Source organism: Myodes glareolus, chromosome X (assembly GCF_982192425.1).
Source record: "Myodes glareolus chromosome X, mMyoGla1.1, whole genome shotgun sequence".
NCBI classification, from domain to species: Eukaryota; Metazoa; Chordata; class Mammalia; order Rodentia; family Cricetidae; genus Myodes; species Myodes glareolus.
Genome location: NC_142053.1, coordinates 100,258,058 through 100,280,493, shown reverse-complemented (window position 1 = coordinate 100,280,493; position 22,436 = coordinate 100,258,058). Strand labels below are relative to the sequence as shown.

At 33.9% G+C, this 22,436-nt stretch overlaps 1 protein-coding gene across 2 annotated transcripts in view; it reads left to right on the top strand.

The window, feature by feature from the left end:
- Nucleotides 1–9,068: 9,068 nt before the first annotated feature.
- Nucleotides 9,069–22,436, top strand: part of Dmd (dystrophin) — a 2,257,783-nt gene continuing 2,244,415 nt past the window's right edge. For both annotated transcript variants that reach the window (XM_085684598.2, XM_085684595.2), the window contains exon 1: nucleotides 9,069–9,326. In XM_085684598.2, the coding sequence (XP_085540724.2) occupies nucleotides 9,320–9,326 (7 nt within the window). In that variant the 5' untranslated portion in view covers nucleotides 9,069–9,319. The remainder of the gene's footprint in view (nucleotides 9,327–22,436) is intronic.

The following is a 22,436-nucleotide window of genomic DNA, read 5'->3' as shown; positions in this document are numbered from 1 at the left end:
AATCAAGGATGAGGAAATACTTAGCACCACTAAGCCCTTTTAGATCTTTAACTAATAGCCACATGATCATGCATATTCTATACCATTAATCATCAAAACATGTTAATCAAATTCTAAATTAGTTACCAGAGGTATTAAACCTACAGAAAAAAAATACATAGTGCTGATTGTAGGCAATATATGCAGAAAATACTAGATACCCAAAATTTTCTAGTGGAAATATAAGTTTGGCTCAGTCAATTTGGAGAAAGTTTTGGAAATTTCTCAAAGAATTAAGTGTGCAAATGACATATGACACATCACTAACAATCTTGAAAATTTATTCTATAAAATGTAAAAACCTTTATTCATTCAAAGAATGCCCATTTTTATCTACAGCAGCTTTGCTTGTAATAGTCAAAAACAACAAAAATATTAAAGTGAACAATTACTGAAGAGTTAAAATGAATATTTTCATGCTATGTAGTACTACTCATAAATAGAAATCAGCAAAGGATTAAAATATAGATTGGCTGGATCTAGATTGTTATGCTGAGAGAGTGAAACAAATTAATTTAAACAACAGCATATTGGATTATTCTCTCTTATATGTGTGAAAATGGCAAAATTATGAAGATGGATAACATTTTGATGGTTTTCAGGTGTCTCAAACTGACGAGGAGAAGAGGATACTAATACTCATTGCAAAACATAGTTTGGAGACATTTATGCAATTGTAGAATGGCTTTGCATTTTTATTACAATGTTGTTCATACAAATCTTCTAAAGGATAAAATGACCTAGAACTACTCAGACACATTATGCTAACGTTTATTTCTGATTTTGAGACTGGGCTTATCATGCAAGTGTGAGGACATGTTTTTGGATCAGCAGTCTTCATATAAATTCACAACAATTGGTATACAGTTATAATTGCACCACTGGAAAGTGGAGATAGGTGTATAGGTGTATCCTTGGGGCCAACCATCTCTGTCTATTCAAAAAGTCTCAGGGATAAATAAAAAGCTGAATTTCAAAAAACCTGACAAACACTAGAGGCTGTCCTCTGGCTCAACATGCACAGTCACACATGTGCACATATGCATACATGCATGCACAAAGACACACACCAGGAAAGTGTACTATAAGAAACATGGTAGCAGGTATATGAAACATACATTTCTTTATAACTTTTATTGAGTATATAATCATTTCAATGATAATAGTATATAATAATTTTATGTTTTTTGCCATTCTATTTCCTACCTTTTTCCTGTGTACTATTAAATATTGGATTCATATCATTTTTGTCTGTCCCTGTCTTGTTCCCTGGTTTAGTTCTTTCCAGTTTCTTTCCTTTTGAAATATCAAGGTAATGTTTGACTAATAAAATACATTGAGAAATACTCCTTTCATTTTTATCAAGAACATAAAATTTTTGCTACTTGAAAAAAAATACTTTATATATTTCTGGAGATCACATTTTCTATGGAGTTTAATTATACTATACTGTTTTGTTAATATTCACAGTACTACTAATGCTGTATATCACATCTTGGATGGGACTTAGTATGTTGAAGATTTCCAGAAATCATATTTCTTTTAAATTGTGAAATTTATGGGTGAAATATAGTTCATAGTATTCTATTAATGTCATTTTAAGGGCCTTATCTTCTACACTATACACACAAGTTTTCATTCCTCTTCCAGATGATTGATATCTTCTCTCTGTTATATTGTTGCCATTAATGTTAAGGCTTTATAAATTTTATTAATTTTTAAAAGAGAAATATTTTGCTCCATTTTATTCTTTCTATGTTATTTTATTATTGTTTTTAATATTTATTTGTTTTTATCCTTATATCTTTAACTTTCTTTACTTTCTGTCTAAGTTATTCTCCTGTTTCTAGCTTCTTTAAAAGGCAGCAAATAAGAGAAAGGTGAAAGTATTAATAAAGTGATAAATGAGAGATCCTCATAGTGGAGTGGTTGTGTATTATGACCTTGGCATTAGTTGTATGACAAAATATAGATATAGATATAAAGTTTTTGAGCCACATACATAAATAGATGCACATCATAAATGTAATCGCCTAGAGTACTGAAATATGCAGCATGACAAGTGTCTGTGTTGTCAAGAGAAACAAATATCCACTGGATAATATTGGAAAAGTCCTCTTTGTGGTATTGTTAGTAATTGTGAACATATTATCCCTGGGAAAAGGAAATTTTTTTCAAAATTTGTTTTCACTTTTATTTAACATGTACAGCGGTTTTGTCCACTTGTATATGTCTGTGCACTACATGAATGTATAATATTCATAGAAGTCAGAAAAAGATGTCAGTTACCATGAAACTGGAGTTGCAGACAGCTTTGAGTGGTCATTTATCTCTGGAAATAGGACTGTATCTTCTATAACCAGGTAAAGCTCATAACCACTGAGTCGTCTCTCTATTCCATATCAAATGAACTTTTTAAATTAATGTTTTATGAACTTATGAAATAATTTAGTGTGAAAAGCCATGGTAAGCATATTTATACCAATATACATACCAAATGCTGAAAAAGAATACTTGATATTCTAGTCTTACTAGAAAAGAAAAAGCAACTTTGAAAATCCATATTCCAACGTGTGTGTGTGTGTGTGTGTGTGTGTGTGTGTGTGTGTGTGTAATATGTTTTTTTTCCTGGAAATAAAACAAATTACTGTAAAGAATTTTAACAACTGAAAAATTCGTAGCAGGTTTTCCAAAGAAGGCAACTTGGAAAGAGGATGAGGACTTGAATTTTGTTTGATTTGGGGCATATGATCAAACAAAGGTATTCTGGAGAACAGAGTTGGATATTAAGTTCTGGATTTCAGAATATTTATGCATTTCAGATTTGATAACAAATTAAGCTACTCATTTGAAAAACTGAGCTTAGAAGAAGAGTAAGTTACAAAAGGAGTTAAGAGCCTGTGATTGCACCCTCAAGAGCTCTAACTCTTCCTGGCAGTATGGAAAAGAAAGAAGAGAATGAAAAATCAAATAGAATGGGGACATTAACAGGAAAAGGATTTTAATGCAAGTGCAAATTGTCAGCTAGGTCAAACAGCTTGTAGATAAAGGGAAAGGGCCTAGGGAAATGACAGACACAATGGGCTGAATGAAAACAAATTCACCCAAGTTGTAAAAGCAGAAGGCAAGTTTAGAAAGGGAGAAGTGAGGATCCCAATAACAAGGTAACTAGAGTGTTTTTTTTTTAAGGCCAGACTTCCTTCATTCAATTTTAGGATTTAATTAATTTCCTAAAAATAAAAGTTGTAATATTAAATATAAGATTCCGTTTTAGACTATTTTCAAAACTTTTATCCAATGTTTAAGTACACTTGTAGGAAGGACAAGATGGATCTTCTTCACCCAGTGAGACTAGATAAAGAAATCCTCCAGTCAATCAATCAGCAATCAGCTATTAGGTAGTGACAAGCCCAATAAAGCAAATTAAAGCTGGGCAATGAAGCAAAATAATTGAAGTCATGAAAATGGTATTTTAAATATTTATTTTATATTTTGTAGGTTATAATACAATTAGTTCATTTTCCCTTTCCCTTCTTCCTCCAAATTTCCCATGTACCAGTCGTTGCTCTCTCTCAAATTCATGGTCTTCTTTTTTATTATTAATTCTTGCTGCACAGACACACAGAGAGAGACATACATACACATACACACACACACACTCATGCACACAAACAGACACACAAACTTACATATATTCCCAAATACATAAATACAATCTGTTCCATCTATTTGTTGTTTGTATGGGTATATTTTCAGGGTACCCATTTGGTATTCGATAACTAATTGGTGCACTCTCCCCAGGGGAGATTATTTCTCCCACTCTCAGCATTCCTTAATTGACTATAGATCTTTGTTTAGAGTGAGGCTTTCCCCCATTCATTTTAGCATATCTGTTATTTTTTCCTAGTTTGCCCCAAATCAAGGAAACTTCCCTTTGCAACAAAATGAGAGAATTAAAGAAAACTACAACCAATCAATTTGCAGAGTTTTGGAGCCTAGTCACAATGAATTCATCTACAAAACAACTCCTGCACCTAAGGCTCAGGGAAGATTGTGCGATAGAAAGAATGTAAGAGCCAAAAGATTAGAAAGTTTTCTGGGAGATTGTGTCTCCTAAGACACTGGTAATTTTAAACAGAGAATGGACTTTCTCAGGCCGTGACATATAAAGAGAGTTGTATATGGGAGAAGAGAATCTGGTAGAAAGATATTCAGGCTTGCAAGTACCAACACATTTAACATGTTTTAAGACAAGAAAGGTCAGTCAGTGTGACTGAAACAAAGAAAGAAATGGTACAGAGATGAGATATGGAGAGATTGCTCAGCAGTTAAGAGTACTTGGTGTTCTTGCAGAGCACCTGCATGCATTTCCCAGTATTCAGAGCTAATGCCTGTCTGTAAATCCAGTTCTAGGGGTTGACTTACAGCAAAACATTCATACGCAAAAATAAAAGAAGTGAACATTTCTTATAAAGAGAGAAATAGTAGAGAAGAGAATATGGGAGGAAGGAGGATCATGAGAAGACAAATTATTCAGAAACTTGCCAGTTTAAATAAGGTAGTTTGTTGTATGAGTGATGAGACTGAAGACTTCAAAAAATGATGTGATGGGTTGTTGTCGTTGTTATTGTTGTGTGTATGTATGTGTGCACATGCACAAACTTGGGTGTTGAACAAAGAAGTGTCCTTCAGCTGATTTAGACCGGGTAATGGATACAATAAAATTATGACCTCATTTGGTATAATTATTTTGCAGTTCCATCCATTTATCCAAAATTTCTAATTTCATTTTTCTTTTCAGCTGAGTCATATTTCATTGTGTTTATGCAGATTTTCCTTATTTATTTTTGTATGTGGGAGTCTTTTTGTTTTGGCAGCATGCTGGGGCAGTAGCAACTACAGGGATCTTTTTCTGGCCTATGAACATGACAGGGACAGTCCTACAGGAGACAGCTTTGGTGAATCTGCTCAACTTTATTCCAGAGTATAAGGAATATATAGAATTGGGAAGAGTGGGGACAAACTAATTTGCATTGAGTGGCATGCTTGTGTCACAAGGCTTCATATGGGGCAGTGGGGTCCTATAGCAGAGCTCCTAGCACAAGTCTAGCAAGAATCTGTGCCAAGGGTCAAGCTAAAGATAAATCAGGCATCTGACTTAGAGACAACTTTCACATAAGGTCAGTCCCCAGGGTCCAAGAACATTCTCCAGATAAGGGCATGCTGAGAGCAGGAAATTTCACTGGGGAGGGAGGGTGTCACCTTGTCGCTGAGCTTTGGCATTAAGTTTCCAGGTCATGACAGACTGCAATGTCTGACCAACTAGCAAGGCCTTCAGATAGATATATAGGCTGAATCTAATTTCTAGCTATTGTGAATAAAGCAACCAAATATGCAATTTTAATAAAGTTAAAAGAAACAGAATTAACACATAAAAGGCTATGTACTATTATCCCACCAGTGAGTTACAAGGAAAGAAAAAAACTACTTATTAAGTCACACCAAATAAATAATAAAAGAACATTTAACCAGGGACTTCACCTTATCTGGAAAGTGGAAAACCCCTGATGAAAGAATTGAAGAGGAAATGGAAAAATAGCTCATGTTCATTGGTTGATATATTTAATATTATTAAAATGCTGTACAATGTACTCTGTAGATTCAACACAATTATACCAATATAGTAAAGACATTTTTCACAGAAAAAAAATTATAAAATGTATATGGAACCTCTCAGATCTATATCATCACTCGTAAGAAAGCACAACAATATGGAAGTATTATGTTTTAGTTGTCTCATACTATGACAAATATTGAGTGATCAAGACTATAAGTCCTGGGAATAAAACATAATGGATTTTAGTAGAGATCCAAGAAAGAAATCCTTGTCTGTATGGTAACTCATTTTGGATAAGAGCACAAATAATACACAGTAAGAATTGTTGCTACAATAAATGATGTTTTCTCAAATGGAAAATAGTTATATTGAATGTTATTCTTACAGAACATGTAAAAATTATCTAGTGAATCAAAAATTTAAACATAAGACTTAAAATGAAAAAGCTTATGGAGAAAATATAAACAGTTTTTAAAGGATCTACAAGGACCAAAGTCAGTGATCTCCGAATGAAAAGCAAGTACCCTACAACAGAGCTGCATCTGCAGCCCACAAGCAGGTTTGTGACATGGGTCTTGGCAATGATTTGTTTTGGAAATGATACCAACAATACAGAAAATAAGTACAAAATAATCAAGTGGGGCTACACCAAACTGTAGGGAAGGTTATAGTAAAATTATAATGTAATAAATTATTAATAAAGATATTAGCAAACCATATGAGATTAACATGACAAATAGCTAAGAAACGCATGAAACTAATGACAAATCAAGCAATAGTTTTAGCAGAAAGAAGGCAAAGTGAAATAGGTATTTTTCCCCAAAATAACACATGAAAATAGTCAAAAAGCGTATATGGCTTGCTAAACAGAATTGTTCACCAGAAAATGCAAGTCCCAAGAACCAAATCATGTTTTGTACCTACTTCAGCCTGAATGTTAGCAAATAAGTAAAAACAGAATTTAAAAAAGACAGAACTGTTGCTCACTGTAGTTAGAGATGTAAATTGGTATACTTATTATTGAGAATTTTATGGTATTTCCTTAAAATTAGAGATAAAAGTCTCATAGAACAAGGCTATAAGACTTCTGACTGTAGAACTCCACAACAACATAGTACTACTACACATAAACCCTACACTGGGAATATGTCTAACAGATATTAAATCACTATGTCAACGATATTGAAATATTTTCATTCTCATATTCTTTATGGCATTGTTCACAGTAGCCAAAATATAGAAAACATATAAGCATATGCTGATGGATTAATCAATAATTATCACAGTATCTTCATATATGTATATACAACTTATAATATGATAATAGTGAGCAAGTTCTTATGTATTCTCCATTATTGACCCTTAAAGAATTCAGTTTTGCTTTTTATATCAACATGGTTGAACCTTCGGATAACATAATGTGTGAAATAAGCCAGGCACAGAAGGGACAATACCACAAGATCTCACTTACAGGCAAAATCTGCAAACGTCCAATTCATAGAAGCAAATACTTACTGGGAATGAAAACAGGGGTAACAAACATACATTTAACAGATGAGCAAAGTGTAGTGCTCTAGTATGAAACATAAGTACTGTAGTCAATGCAGTGTTTCATGCCTGAAATTCACTGATAGAATCGACCCAATATTTCTCAATCAGCACAACATTATGAATGGATGGATATGATAATTACCTTTAGTATAAGAACCATTCAATTATATATGTGTGTTTTGTACAAACTATGCATGATGTCATGATGCAGATTACAAATATCTATACAGTTCTCATTTTAAAATAAATCACAAAATAGAACTGTGGATAGATGGAACACAATGTGCAAAATCTTTTACATTGGAATGAATACAATATTTTTTTTTAATCAATGAGGCTATGGTCACTGGACTGAACTGTAAAGAGGGCAGGAGCAAGAGTTAATCTAGGACATAAAACAGCATTCAAGGACACAATAAAAATATGTTTCAGGTGGTTGAATTATTTGCAGGCAGTAAGAAAGAGATGACAAAAGGATTTTTTTAGTAAAATAAATGTTACCAGTAAGCCAAGCGTTTTGGAATTATTTTGTGGAATAATGTGTCACTTTAGAGAAACTTTGGCAAACTCAAATGGAATCTATTTGTTTTCTTGTTTAAGATAAGAGTTCAGTATTTCTAATATTTGTGTATTAAGCCTAATAAATTACAAATTACTAATAATGGTGATTGTTATAATATACAAGAATTGCTTCTGATCTATCTATCTATCTATCTATCAGATATGTATATATTATCAGAATACATATAATAAGAATATATTCTATATATCAGAATATAAATTGCTTATGATATATAAATATTCATATATATGTACATATACACATTTATGCACACTAAAACAGTGGTAGGGTACATATACATATATATATACACTAAAACAGTGGTAGGGTAGTTAAATATGCTTATGTGTATACACAGAAATACACAATCCTTAGAGAAACAGTTATCTAAATGGTCATAGTGGATGAACTTAAATATACTGAATAAAATATTTTTAGTGTCTCATAATTCATATTAAATGTGAAATTTGGTGAATCTTCTATTTAAAATATTTTTCTCATGAAAACGTAAAATTTCCTATAGTATAAATATGGACTATATTAGTTTTCCAAGAGAAAGGAATGATTAGAAGTTTTGTAATGAAAAAAATCACCTGTTTAAAGACAAGTGTCATTTCATATTTAAAATTGAGATTAATGAATAGTAGTTTCTAAATACAATGTTCATTCTCCTGAAATTGTTTTTATTTACTTGCTGGGGAAGTTGGAGAGTGAAATCAGTGAATCTCTTTTCCTACTTTCTGATGAGAGTACTCATTTGGAGTCAAAATACCAAGTGCATGTTTCTACCCCTTAGGAGAAACGCACAGAGTACCAGATTTCAAATGCCTTCATGTGCAAAATAGTCAATATGTTCTTGAAAAATCCTTTTGTTTCATTCTGATTTTGGAAATTTACTAGGCATGTTTCATTTGAAAAAGTACACGTTGTATTTTATAATAAAACAGTGGCTTAGAACTGAGCTCTCTCAACCCCTTGATTTCAAAAGTAGAATCAAAAGAGACTTTTATCCTTAAAGCACTGGGAAAATAAGTTAAAATCAGTACAAATTTCAGTATAAATTACGTGGTGCGTGGCAAGGAAATCTGCTCTCAGTATAATTAGGAAAAGAATCTAATCCAAAGGCTTTGTATCTGTACGGGAGCAAGCAGATACTGAAGGAGATTCGCAGATCCCCTGGTTTTTAGGCAGGAAGAATGCTCGTTAAATGCAGAACGCTGCGCCGGCTCATGTGTTTGCTCCGAGGTGGAGGTTTTGTTCGACTGACTGACGTATCAGATAGTCAGAGTGGTTACCACACCGACGTTGTAGCAGCTGCATAATAAATGACTGAGAGAATCATGTTAGGCATGCCCACCTAACCTAACTTGAATCATGCGAAAGGGGAGCTGTTGGAATTCAAATAGACTTTCTGGTTCCCAGCAGTCGGCAGTAATAGAATGCGTTCAGGAAGATGACAGAATCAGGAGAAAGATGCTGTTTTGCGCTATCTTGATTTGTTACAGCAGCCAACTTATTGGCATGATGGAGTGACAGGAAAAACAGCTGGCATGGAAGGTAGGATTATTAAAGCTATTACATCATTATGAATACAATTAGAAGCTGACCATGACAAAGCATATGTTTCAGAAAGCAGCTGTTGGCAGCTGGGGTTTGTGGCTGAGCTCTTCAAACTCTGCAAACAGTGTTGCTTTGACAGAATGGATTTTAAAATTACCTTGTGCTGCGTTAGATTTTGGGGTGGGGGGGATGTGCTTGCCTCCAACCTCATGGAAACTGTTCTGGGATAGAATTCAGTGTTAGAAGATTTTAGAATAAAGTATTTTTCCAGAAGTCTGGAATTCTCCAGGTAGATGATGACAGGGGAGAGGGAAATCTACCCCAGCTCAGTTAGATGTAATTTGCCTGCAAGGACTGATTGATATATTGGCATATTCAGACACTGAGAGAAATGAGAATGTACACAGTGTTTGGATATGTTGAAATTGCTACACTTGGTTTCTATTTTATAAGGAGTTTGGCTGTCAGTCATCTCTCCTCATCAATTTCTAGCTTTTGACATTAATTCAGTCATTCTGCATTATATGAAGAAAATATATCAATATCTCCTGCAGGCTTTTTCAACAACTCCAGCATCTGTTTCAGCTATTGAACTGTATGCACGTTTTGCCAAGTTGATGTCGACCCAGCTGGTCTATCATTTCTCGCTTGATTACTGCTCTTAATTTCTCTGTATCAGCTTCTTTCAGATAGAGCTTTGAAAGCCGCTAATGGAAAATGACAGAAAATGATAAATTATTGAAAACTGGAGCGTTTATTTATTTATTTGGGACCTTAATGAGTTTTGCCTTACATTCTTTCCTGACTGCGTACAATTACTAAAGCCCTCTTTCTGTTTGGCAATATTTCTCTCAATCAGTAGATTGCAAAGTACTTTTAAACAAACAGAAAACCAGCCTGGATTGGATTTGGCTCAAAAAATAAAGTTTTGAAGAAAAAGAGAGCAATTTAAGCTTTTAGTAGAAGCTATGCCTTGTGTCTGTATACAATCCTCATGTCCTATCATGGGGATCTATCAGTGGGTGTATATTGGACCGAATATACGGAAATAAATTTTATCACCACTAGAGTAACAAGAAAATAAAACATTTGAAGCTGTTTTTATCAAGTATTTACTTCAAGCAGATGTCAAATAATATAGAAATAGATTTTCCCGAATAGGAAAAGGATGATTTTTCACTAAGTGAAACAGGAGCTTTCAACTCCCTATCCCAGCTTCTTCGTAGTCCAAGTAGCTAAATTACTCAAGTTAATAGACTCTCATACATGAATATCTCATATGACCTTTTAGGATACACAGTGCTGCAAATAGGTAGAAGTTCTTTTTCCTTGTAATTGTAATATCCCAGTCAGGCTGGCTGAGAAACGCCACTGGCTGTTATGTAACTTTTTTTTTTCCTGAATGTTAGTTCATGTTTTTCAATTACATATTCCTCTTAGAAAGAGTTAGTTAAAACAACATGCATTTATATATCAGTGAACCAGTTGCAAACTGGCAGGCTAATTATACTTGTTTGTATTCACTCAAATGAATTACTAACATATTGTTTGGAAAACTAAGCCAGAATTTGAAGAGTACTTTTTAACCTTGAAGTATACAGAATGGGGTCAGCTGTGTCATTCAAAATCCATATGAATAGCAGGAATGAAAATAGTTTTCAAGGTGCGCAATTAGCAGCAATGTACTTTAATAATATGGTTTAAAAGTATGATTCCTTCTCTGTAATGCATTTGAGTGCTATGTAGTCCGTCCTAGTACTTGGTTAATATTTGAAATGCTCAGACTGACAGAATTGTTGACCGAATCAGGGTTGATTTGAGGTCGATGCCAAAGCCTCAACTGTATTGAACTATTGTTGAAAATACTTCCTTCCTTTCTCATGTTCAGTTCTTAACTCTTCATAGTCATTTTAGGTGAAAGTTGGTAGAGATGGAGCACTCCTTTTCCAGATTCTTTAGTACGATTCTTCTTTTGTGAATTTTCTCCTATGAGAAATATGTGAGCTTCCTGATTGCCTCACACTGCACTGCTGTTGCCATAGTTACTTCCAAAAGGGGTGGGGGGCTTTGAATGAAGATAATGTAATTTACATCAGCCACTGGACTCCACAAACTGTGAATTTTTTGCTTGTTACTTTGTAGTTTAGGCTTGTTTCCTTTGTGACTAGGGAGCACCTTCTATTTCATTCCACTGATGAATAGAAAGGACAGACACTAGGTGGCACCAGTTGTTGATTATTAATGAAATCTTAAAGGCTATGGGCCACACACCTGAAGAGCAGGAAATATACCCTCTCTGATAAACGCATCTTAAGAGTTGGAAATGCTCGTCGATCTCTCTGGCTCTAAAATACTGTCAGCATGCAAAGCGCAACCCTGTGCAGTCTGCAAATCTCAACTACTTAATTCTGTGGCTTCTGGAGTGATACAGAGGAAGAAATGAGATAAAAAATGCATTAAAAAGAAAGAGAATGAAAGACAGAAGAAACAAAACGAAATAGGCTATAAATGTTCACACACATTTCCAAACCCTAAAATAGACAGATTTTATGACTGGCTGTTTCTTTTCCCCACTTTTGTACAAATACACATTGTATTTTTCCCCACACTATTTGTGTTAGAAAACAGTGATTTGTTTCTTTAAGTGAAAATCTCATGGAGCACCACGATTTAATTTTAAATCCAAAAAAATTCCCCCTTTGGTTACCTCTCCTTGAGGATTCTGTCCAGTGAAATCACCCACTTGTGATACAGTTGCTGGCTTTTTGGTGTGCTGTACTTTATCCAGAAAGATGAGCTGGTGGAAAACACTATCACCTAAGAAATATGCTTGACACATTTTTTCCCAACGTGTTATTCTCTAATTCTCATGTCAACCATCTTTTAAGAATGAAGACACAAAAAGAAACAGACCACATAAGCATGCACACACACACACACACACACACACACACACATTCACACACACTCACAAACACAAAGAGAGGGGGCACACACATATCAACACAACCTCGAATTTTTCTTAATTTTTTAAAACTAAAAGTACAGTATTTTTAATTTGGCCAGGAGATTGCAAAGAAAAATTTAAAAATGAAAGCACATAAACAAGCTGGGAGAACTAAATAATTGCTAGCAACTGGAAATAATTTCCTGAAGAATAAGAAATATTTTTCCTCACTTCAATGAGGCGTTTCTGTAAATGATATGATGGTCTTGGAAAGGGAATAGCAGATACAATTCTTCAATGTTCTGTTATCTTTACTTGGGAAAGTTACTGATGATACATACAGACAGGGTAATGAAATGCTTACTATTTGAGATAATCTGGTGAAGAAATCAGCTTGTTGTATTGCCCTGCATTTAGTGTATCACTTAATGAAGCATTGCAGATCAGAAGGGAAACCTTACACAGGACAATTGTAAGAGTTTCAGAAAACTGGCTTTATATGACTTAAGCCCAATCTGTAGGAACGTGACTTTTGATTATGTTCTTGAACTTGCTTGTTCTGTGAAATATTAGCATGCATAATCTAAAAAATAGAAATAGGTATCTTACTGAAAACAAATATTTACACTGGATTTGAAAAGAACTAAAGGATATGGCCACCTAAAAAAAAAACAGGAAATCCAAAAATCCAATTTGGAGTTTGTTTGATCCTCTGACTTCATTTTGTTTAATTTAGTGTTTTGAAGCAAATTAAGACTAAGTAGCCTAGGCTGGGCTCAAACGTAGGAGTGTGCTGCCTTTGCCTCCTGATTACTGATCATACTCAGGTCCAATGACAAATTTAATAGTAATATATATAAAAATCCTACTATAATATGCAAAATGTTAGAATGCGAGAGTGTTAAAACTTAATGATAATTCATTCAGGAAATAGTCATAACCTTATAAGGCTGCAAAATTCAGTCCTTAAATGTAATTTTGATCTTGTATGTTGAAAAAGTAAACAAAACTCTTTTATCCCAGTACTTGGAAATATGAATCAGAAATATTGTCATGAATTTGAGACAAGTAGGGACTATACTGTGAGTTCAAGACTGGCCTGAGTCGAAGAATGAAAAAATTGTCTTAAAAACAAAATTGGGCATAAAAATAAGACTGGTGAATGATTTTCATTGTTTAGAAAAGTATGTGTGGTGAAAGTTTTGTAGAAACTATAACACTCAATAGACATTGATTATACTTAGAAAGGTTGAAGAACACTGGAAAAACCAGACAAGAATATGTGATCTGCAATGAGTATGAGAGAGATTAGACTCATTTGCAGATCTCTGATAGAAAAATGGAGAGAAAACTACTTTCAAGTAATGGTGTAAGCAAAAATTTGACTACTCTGTATGATTCTGAACTTCTTCACATGTTCATTACTAAGAGTAGAGGGAAATTAAAGATGACTGAAGCTGAGGCTACAGAAATGGCTCTTGCTAAGGACCAGGTTTCAGTTCCCAGAGCCCACATGGTGGATTACAACTCTCTGTAGCTCCATTTTGGGGAGATCTGATGCCCTATTCTAAATTATGAGGGCTTCCATGTGCACATGCCGCATGAATGCATATATGTATGTATAGTATACACATGCATATATATGTACATATATACATATAATTAAACATATACGCATATAAGATGCAGTGTATTCTTTATCTGATATCATTTTGAATGATAAGTATCTATGAGACTCGTGATTCTGTGAAACAACAACAACAAAATAATTACATTTGGGGCATAATTTGAATGTCTTTGTTGCTCTAATTGAGCCATCCATAATGGGGAATATGCCACTTAATTTTCCTTTTGGCGAGCCAACTAAGACTGTTGTGCACATTTCAAAATTGTTTATTTAAAAAATATTATGGACATATAAAATCCCAACTTGTGTGCCTGTGAATTTTTCATGGAGATTAATCACACACTTTTTTTTTTAGAACAGAACTATGGTGGCTCTCATTTTCAAATTGCAATTAACCAGTGAGTTAGAGATTATATGGGCCACAAAGCTGAATACTTACTCTCTGACATCAAATAGTAAAAGCTTTCCTTTATTCTATAAAAACTATAAGAAAATTTGGAGGGGGGGTAGTTCACAGACTCAAATATCTAGAAAAACAAAAGTCAATGAGCACCACAAACAGAAATTGAGGTCATTCATCCTATTAACATAAATCATTGTCGAAAATAGTCCAAATAGTAAGTGTAATAGTTAAAAGTAGGTTGATATTTGTGGTAGTTTATTAAAGGATTGTAGTTTCTGAGAAAACTTTGGTGTTGCTGTAAGGAAATAACAAATATCTGTAATAACTGATCTGTGTCCCATCATCTACTAGTATGGTAGGATGCAGAGGGGCAGAAGGGCTATTTTGTTTTGTTTTGATTTATTCTTTTGGGATTAATGAGTACTATTCTGTGGGGGGGAGTGTGAGGGTGTTGGGAGGGGGGGCGGAAATGGAAACTTTTATAATTTAATAAAATTTACTAAAAAAATTACAGTTCATCAAAAAGTCTCAATTAATAGCAAAATAAAATTAAGATATTTAAGCATTGAAAAAAAAAGAAAAGTAAATTACAGACATTGTAGAAAAAATGGAATCCACACCATATCTTGCGATTACCCTTTTTTGTTTCTAAAGCCTATAAATGTGCTTAGATTTTTATGCTGCCGAGCTCTGGAGTTCATTTATTACTGTAAAATGATGAAAATATTCTCCTTGACCAAATATGTTGTAGGAATGATCAAAGATTTTCAAGATAAAAATAAATGCACAGCATTTTAAAAGAGCAGGTGACATTGATTGTAAGACATGCTAGAATTAAAAGTTAGCAATGAACTATTTATGAAATATTTTTCCTGAACTTTGGTCAATAAGGAAAAGATTTTCAATTCAAAGGGTATTTCAGAGTTAGATTATAAACATAAGTATAATGTACATTTATCGCATTATCATCTTTATACTTCTCCTTTTTAAAACTAAAATTCCTATGTTTTTTCTTGGAAATACCACTTCTTTTGCAAGTAACATTGAAAATTCCTGTAAAACCCTTAGGATTTTTGTTTTATTTCCATGAAACTGTTACGAACAGCTATCTTGTGATGCCTGTCTCTATGGTAACAGATACAAGGCTTTAAGGGTCTGAGGGAAATTCTTCCTATGGCTTTGGAATATGGAGCAATGAAGGAAACTCACCGAGGAAAAGGATGAAGTTGGAGAAAAGCAAAGAAGTCAATTGATAAATAAGAAGTTGTCACAGGGAGTAGTTTGGATGTGTATTAAAGCAATTTCTTGACCTCTTAATTCATCTCAAAATGCAGTAACAACAAAAATATGATAAAGTGGTGTTTGTGTAAGCATTTTTAAAGTGTTATTTTCAACATCCAGTTAAACCTATGTAACAGAAATCACAGAGATATTTCTCTTAGTAGACTTGCTTTCTGTAATTTAGGAAAGATGGTTTCGTCTTGCCTGAAATTGATAACAGAAAGGCTGTACCTCTGGCAGTGTTGCTGTTACTGTTATCAGAGATCTTGATCTTTAAAGAGACTGACTGCCTCTTTCTTGGTTCCCTGGGTTAGAAGATTGGACACTAGTTGGAATTTCTTATAGTCACTAGGCATCTCATGGACTTATGAAAACCCAATGCCCCATCAGTGTATTCCTTTCAGGTATATTTCTGTTAAAGAATGGAAGTGTGCCAAAAAGTAGTGTTTACCTGAAAACTGAGCATGTTTCCAGTATACAAAGTTTTAGCTGCTTTATTTTGACTTACTGAGATATTCAAAAGGAACTATAGGTTGTTAGTCAGTGATATAGTGCTTGCCAAATATGTGAGGCCCAAGGGAACATCATTAGTACCACCAAAACATAAGGCAAATTAAGAAAACAGCACCCCATAGAAGTTTGAAAGTAATTGATTAATAGGCTTTTCAATTGCTTTACTTTTTCATTATCTTACTTTCTAATTAGAAAATATGTAGAAAAATATAGTTTATTACCTTTAGATTATATACATAAATACATGCTTATTATACACACACACACAAACACACATACACTTGAAAATGAATCTCTTGCTCATAGTTTTAGTGTTAACATTGATTATTTATGATGTACTGATGCACTAGTAATACTTTTTCGTCAAGGCAAATAAACAATACGAACATTGTAAACTGATAAAATTAATAGTTTGATCAGGAAAAATTAATACTTTGGTGGTTGAAGGAAATTACATTCCAAGTCAAAATGTTTATGATCAAAGTAGCAGGTACTTACTTTGTGTTTATTACTGGCATGCTATAGCTTTCAAAGCTTTAAAGTAACTGACCTAAGTCCTTCCGTTGTTTATGTTCTGATCTGAAGAGATTTATAGATAAGTTTTCACAAACTTAATCAAGTCTGTGTAGATGCTAATAAAAGATAAGATGATATCTTCCAAACTTGTTCATGTTGACTTTAAAATAAATCTTTAAAAAACCAGTTAACTAAAATGTTTAAGTGACAGTGGGTAATTTGAAGAAGTAGTCACTTTCAAGGAAAAAGTTCTTTGCAGTGCCACACATTTTTAACCAATAGGCATTATTAATTCCCATACGTAACATGATTTCTGCAGATAGTATACTTTTTTAATTTTTTTTTTTGAGGCAGGGTTTCTCTGTAGCTATGGAGCCTGTCCTGTAACTTGCTCTGTAGATCAGGTTGGCCTCGAATTCACAGAGATCCTCCTGTTTCTGTCTCCTGAATGCTGGGGTTAAAGACATGCGCCATCACTGCCCGACTCAATAGTATACTTTTAAGCACTATATATATATATATATATATATATATATATATATATATATATATATATGCACTACTATTGTAAACTCAACTTCAGCTTAACTGCTGAGCTTAGTTTATATGTAACACAAATAGTCACCACAAACTATTTAACTAAAATTTGGGGATATAACAAAAAGCGCAAATTTAAGGAAGAAAAAAAATGAGTAAAATGATAGCATATATAATAGCAATAAGTAATGAAGAAAATAAGATGGTAGGAGCAGTATTATATAGAAATGGAAAATGGCTGACCTACACATTTGGACAGTACAAAAACTGTCCATATAGACTTGAAGGTAAAAGATACTCACAAGTGTTCTTAAAGAAAGTATTAGTATTACTTAACCTATCTGGTGACAGGTTTCTAAATTTAAAGGAGTAAGAAGAACAGTGGGGTTAATAAACTTGCCAGTGTCATTCCTTTCTGGTAGGTCCTTGCTGTCACTCATTAGCAACACTCTCGGGATCAGACATGGTGAAGACTTCTCATTCTCTTCTCACTATCAGATTATTTCTTATTGCATGTTACAGGTAGATTATCCAACAACAATAATGTAGATTGTGGAAGGTGACACTAATGCTAACCAGATGCTTTGTGGGTTTTAGGGTAGGTACAAGGCTTTCTCTGTGGCTGCCTAGCCACTCACAGGGTTCCTCTGGTGGTGATAGTGACACGGAGCAGAGGCTATTTCTCTGTTGGGTGACCTAGAGCATGATTAGATCACACCTATTCAAGTGACAGGCTGATTCTGTTGCCCCTCCAATCATCTACCATATGTTTGCTGGTAAATTCTAGCAATGAGATTTGGTGCTAGAGCAAGAGGACTAAGCTACAGTCCCTGAGGATTTACAGTTGAATGTGCTTTATGTCGATAAAAAAAAGGGGGGGGGATATCTATAGTGACAGCTGGCCAGGGAGCAACAGCAGCTGCAGATCCAGACAGAAAACGCAAGCTTAGCCAGGAGCTTCCTGGGTTGCTAGTTTCAGCTATACTGTAAAACTTTTGAGTCCATCAAAGGACAAAGTAGGAACTGGAAGGAAAAAGCAAATCTGATGAAAAACGATAATTCAAAGAAAAGGGAGAAATGAGAAATTCGAAGGGCCACATGAGCCAAAAAGACACTTGCCTAACAGCTACTGCTCAGCTTCTCTAACATCAAACCTAGAAGGAGAGGAGTGAATTGTTGCAAGTCAGTCACAGACAATCAGTTAAGTAGCTTTATATGTACAGTGTTTATAAGCCTACACTGTTTCTCCAAGGAGGAATAGAAAATAGTATGTTTCCTCCTGTTGGTATTTTGTGGTTTATCCCTGGAAACTTTTTCCAGTGCTATATTTAGAGAGATTTTTACATTTGTTTAACTTGTTTTAATTAGAAGCTAGCTGGAAATACCTTATCATTTTTATAGTTAAATCCATCATAGCATGAGTAATTATAAAAAAGGGATGACATCATCTATAGGGTAAGCCTGTTGCTATATACTTGTGACATGAAAAAGATTTGACAGGTTCTAGTTTTATAATTTTATGGCCCAGGTTAAGTGGATTTTAGCTTCAGATATAACTCCTCCTGGGGAAAACTTAAGACACAATTTGCATTTTAATTTGGAATGTATGATAAGCAGTATATTCTAAGCTAGTCCCTATTCTCTCAAAAAGAACTTCTTTGAACAAATTGTCTCTAACAACTCTGTCTCATACTTTCTTCTGTATTTCCACTCCTTCTACCCCTTTCCCCCACATATAATGCAGGTTAATATTTATGTGCATGCTTATATTTCTTTTTCATTTATTTTCAATTGGTGTAAAATGGGTTAACTATGCCATTTTCATTTGTGTACTTGATTTTCCAAATTTTTACCGTGGATTACCCTCATTTGCCTCTCCTCCCATCTCCCCAAGTAGATCTCATTTTATCTTCATATCAGATGACTCTATTATTATCAATCTATGATTCACTGAAGTAGGTTAGACACAGAATAAGATAAGGAAAAAATTTCCAAACATTCATTAATGAAATTATTTGTCTTCGTGATGAAAGAATAAAACTTCTTTTAAGCCTTTAAAAATGTTTTGATGAATGTTACATACACCTCTCTGTAATATAATCAATAAGTAAATTTTTACAGTGAGCAAACTTCCATGATTACCAAGGTCAAGAGAATAACATTGCCAACATGTGAAAACCCCAATTTTACATCACCTCAGTCAATACTCTTCCCCAAAAGACATCATATGGACTTCGAACACATATAGATTCAGACACATTGTTTCTCAAATTTGATGAGGACCTGAGTGTATGATAGTTTTTCCCTGTCCATGTATGTGTTTTAATTGTCATGCATTCGCTATTGGCTCTGTTTGATGTGCCTTAGTACAAACATAATGGAAATTACTTACGTATGCTGGATGAACATTTGGATTGCATCTTTGGGAAAGTCTTTTTTAAAAAGCAACCCTGATCACCTATAATTATTTTTGCATGTGTGCTCCTACTTTCTTATGTGGATGCCAACAATAAAAATGTTACATTGTAGAAAGTCACATAATCACCTCTAGATGATTATGTCAAGCAATGTCCCAGATTATGTAAACAAATTTCCTATAGCAAATCACTCTAAGAACATTGTAGATGGAATTTCTAGTACTTAGTATTATTAGTGCTTATTTTTTTATGTTCTGGATATTGTGATATGGTGCGGAATTGGAGTTTCTATTTGCATTGTGTATTATGATTAATGAGTTTGAGAAACTTTCCATGTGTTTGAAGTATGAGTATAATATTTGGTATAGAGGCTATTGTAGTCATATGCCCATTCTTTCTTTTTTTTCAGTGTGTGTGCGGGGGTATTTATGATACATGTGAAGGTCCTTTTCTACCTTGTTTTAGACAGTGTCTCTCTCTTGTTTTTCACTATGCTCACCAACAGACTGTCTGCCCTGAGTGCTTTTTATCTCTACATCCTATTTTCCTATAGAAACACGAGGAAGACACTTAAGCTACTTAAGCATTTACATGGGTTCTGGGATCTGAACTCAGTTCTTTACACTTGTACAGCTTTACCTACAAAGCTTGCCTTGCCCCCCACTTTTTTTTTTTTTTACTGAGATACCAGTTTATTTATCATATATAAAAGTTTACTTTTTAGTTATGGATTCTGTGTTAACTATCACTTTTGCAAACATTTAAGCAAAAAAATCTGTATTATCCTGTATCTTCATATCTCAGAAGTGCTAAACGGTATTAGTTTTATTTTTAGTTTGACAGATAAAGAAATTACAGGAGAAAATACCACAAATCTGATAATTAAGAGGGTTTGTTTCTCTGTTTAATCACATGCTTCCTAAGTTTTACTAACCTGATCCCCAAAATCTTTGTGTGCCTGAGAAGGCTAAAGAAAACCATAATATAATTATGATAATAAATTGTAATAATACATAATGAATTTTATTGATACCATTAATAAAATGTCTCTAGCTAGTCAGCATTTCTACTCCATGACCACACAATATTTAAACATGGGTTTCACTTTCCACATCAAGTTTTACATTTTCTTTGCTATAGCTTTATTGGGTTTTATTCTTCTGTTTTTTGGGTTTGTTTGTTTTTGACAGTTTTTCACTTTGTAGTTCTGACAGTTCTGTAACTTACTATGTAGACCAGACAGGCTTGGAATTCACAGAGGTATGCCTGCCTTGACCCCTGAGTGCTGGGATTAAACGCATGCTACAACACGCCCCCACAGCTTTCTTGTTATAATCTGCTTCTTATAGTCACTGTTGTTGCTTCTAAGATTCTATTCTAAATTTGGTTATGATTTTAAAAATTCCAGTAACTCTTAGTGAACAAAAAAGAAAGACAATTTTACAGTATTTGTCTTTAAATGAAAAGAAATTTACATTTTGAAACACAATTACTTATATGAAAATACACACTATTTGCTGAATGATTATATTCTAGGTGCAGTACTAAATAACTTTCATGAGTTATTTTTATCTATTTCTTAGATTAAACCCCCAAACTAGACAACTGGACTGGGTTTTGTACACATTCTACTAGAACCTATGCATTGGAGAATTGATATACTTATAGTAAGCTAGAATTTGAACCCGATTTATCAGAATTTTGACATCTCCTTCCTTGTACAATCTGTGTCTGCCCACGTGGAAAGAAACAGATGTATGAAATTGACATACTACCTACTGTGATAATTAGGCAACTGAAGGAAACAGATGTAGTGACAAAGATTTATACTACAACCTGCCATTGCTGTCTCCCGGGTATGCCCTTTCTCTTAGCACATTAGCCATTTTTTTCAAGATGGTAACCAGAGAAGCACCTTTTGGGCTCTAATTTTCATTTTTATTAAATATCTAAAGCATTGATTGTAAATTCTTCCTAATACACAACTTGAATACTGATAGGAAAATTCATCCCAAGAAGTAGATAGCAACTGAAATTTTGTGGTAGAGGCAAATCTATCATAAACTCTGACCTTGATTCTATACAGAAACATATATTGTCATTCTTTAATCATAGAATTTGAATTCTGGGCCACTCATTTAAGATGCTTTCCTCAGATGCCTGAGAAACAGCATGTTTCCTATCCCTTGCTTTCTGGCCTTTACTACAGTATATTCCTCTCATCAAACCTTCCCAGCAAAATAGACCAGAGTTCTCCCAGCTAGAAATTTGAACCCTTATGAGTTATGTCACATGCTATTTTCTCTGAAAAGAAGTACATTTTTAAATAATAATTATATTTTTACTATGTAGAAACAAAAGAAAGGTTGATAAACTAAAAGGCTCTAATTCATAAGCATTTGCTAATGTTAGTTCCTACAGGATAAGGAGTTCTACAATTAACAAAATAATTTCATGTTTCTTTCACTCACATAAGAACCAAGTGAGGTATACAAGATGAGATTTAATCAAAGGATATTTGAAGATGTTTTTAAATAAGATAACACATGGCTAATTCCTATCATTTTTATTTTAAATTTGTCTTAACGAACAGGTCTAGCTTCCTATATAGTCTAGTCTAGTCTCTCTCTGGATTGTATTTCACAAAGCTGCTAGGCTCAGCTCTTTCAGTCAAACCTTACTTGCAAGAGCAATTTACCAGTGGGAATACTATTGTGGAATCTGACTCCCATTTCCCCCAGCAACTATAACCATTACCTAGCTATAGCTCCTCAAGAGGAGTGAAGGCCTCAAGAGCCCCCCTCTTATTCTGTTATCCATGATTGGATGTCTGCAGGACAATCTTATGTAATCTTGTGAAGTTCTT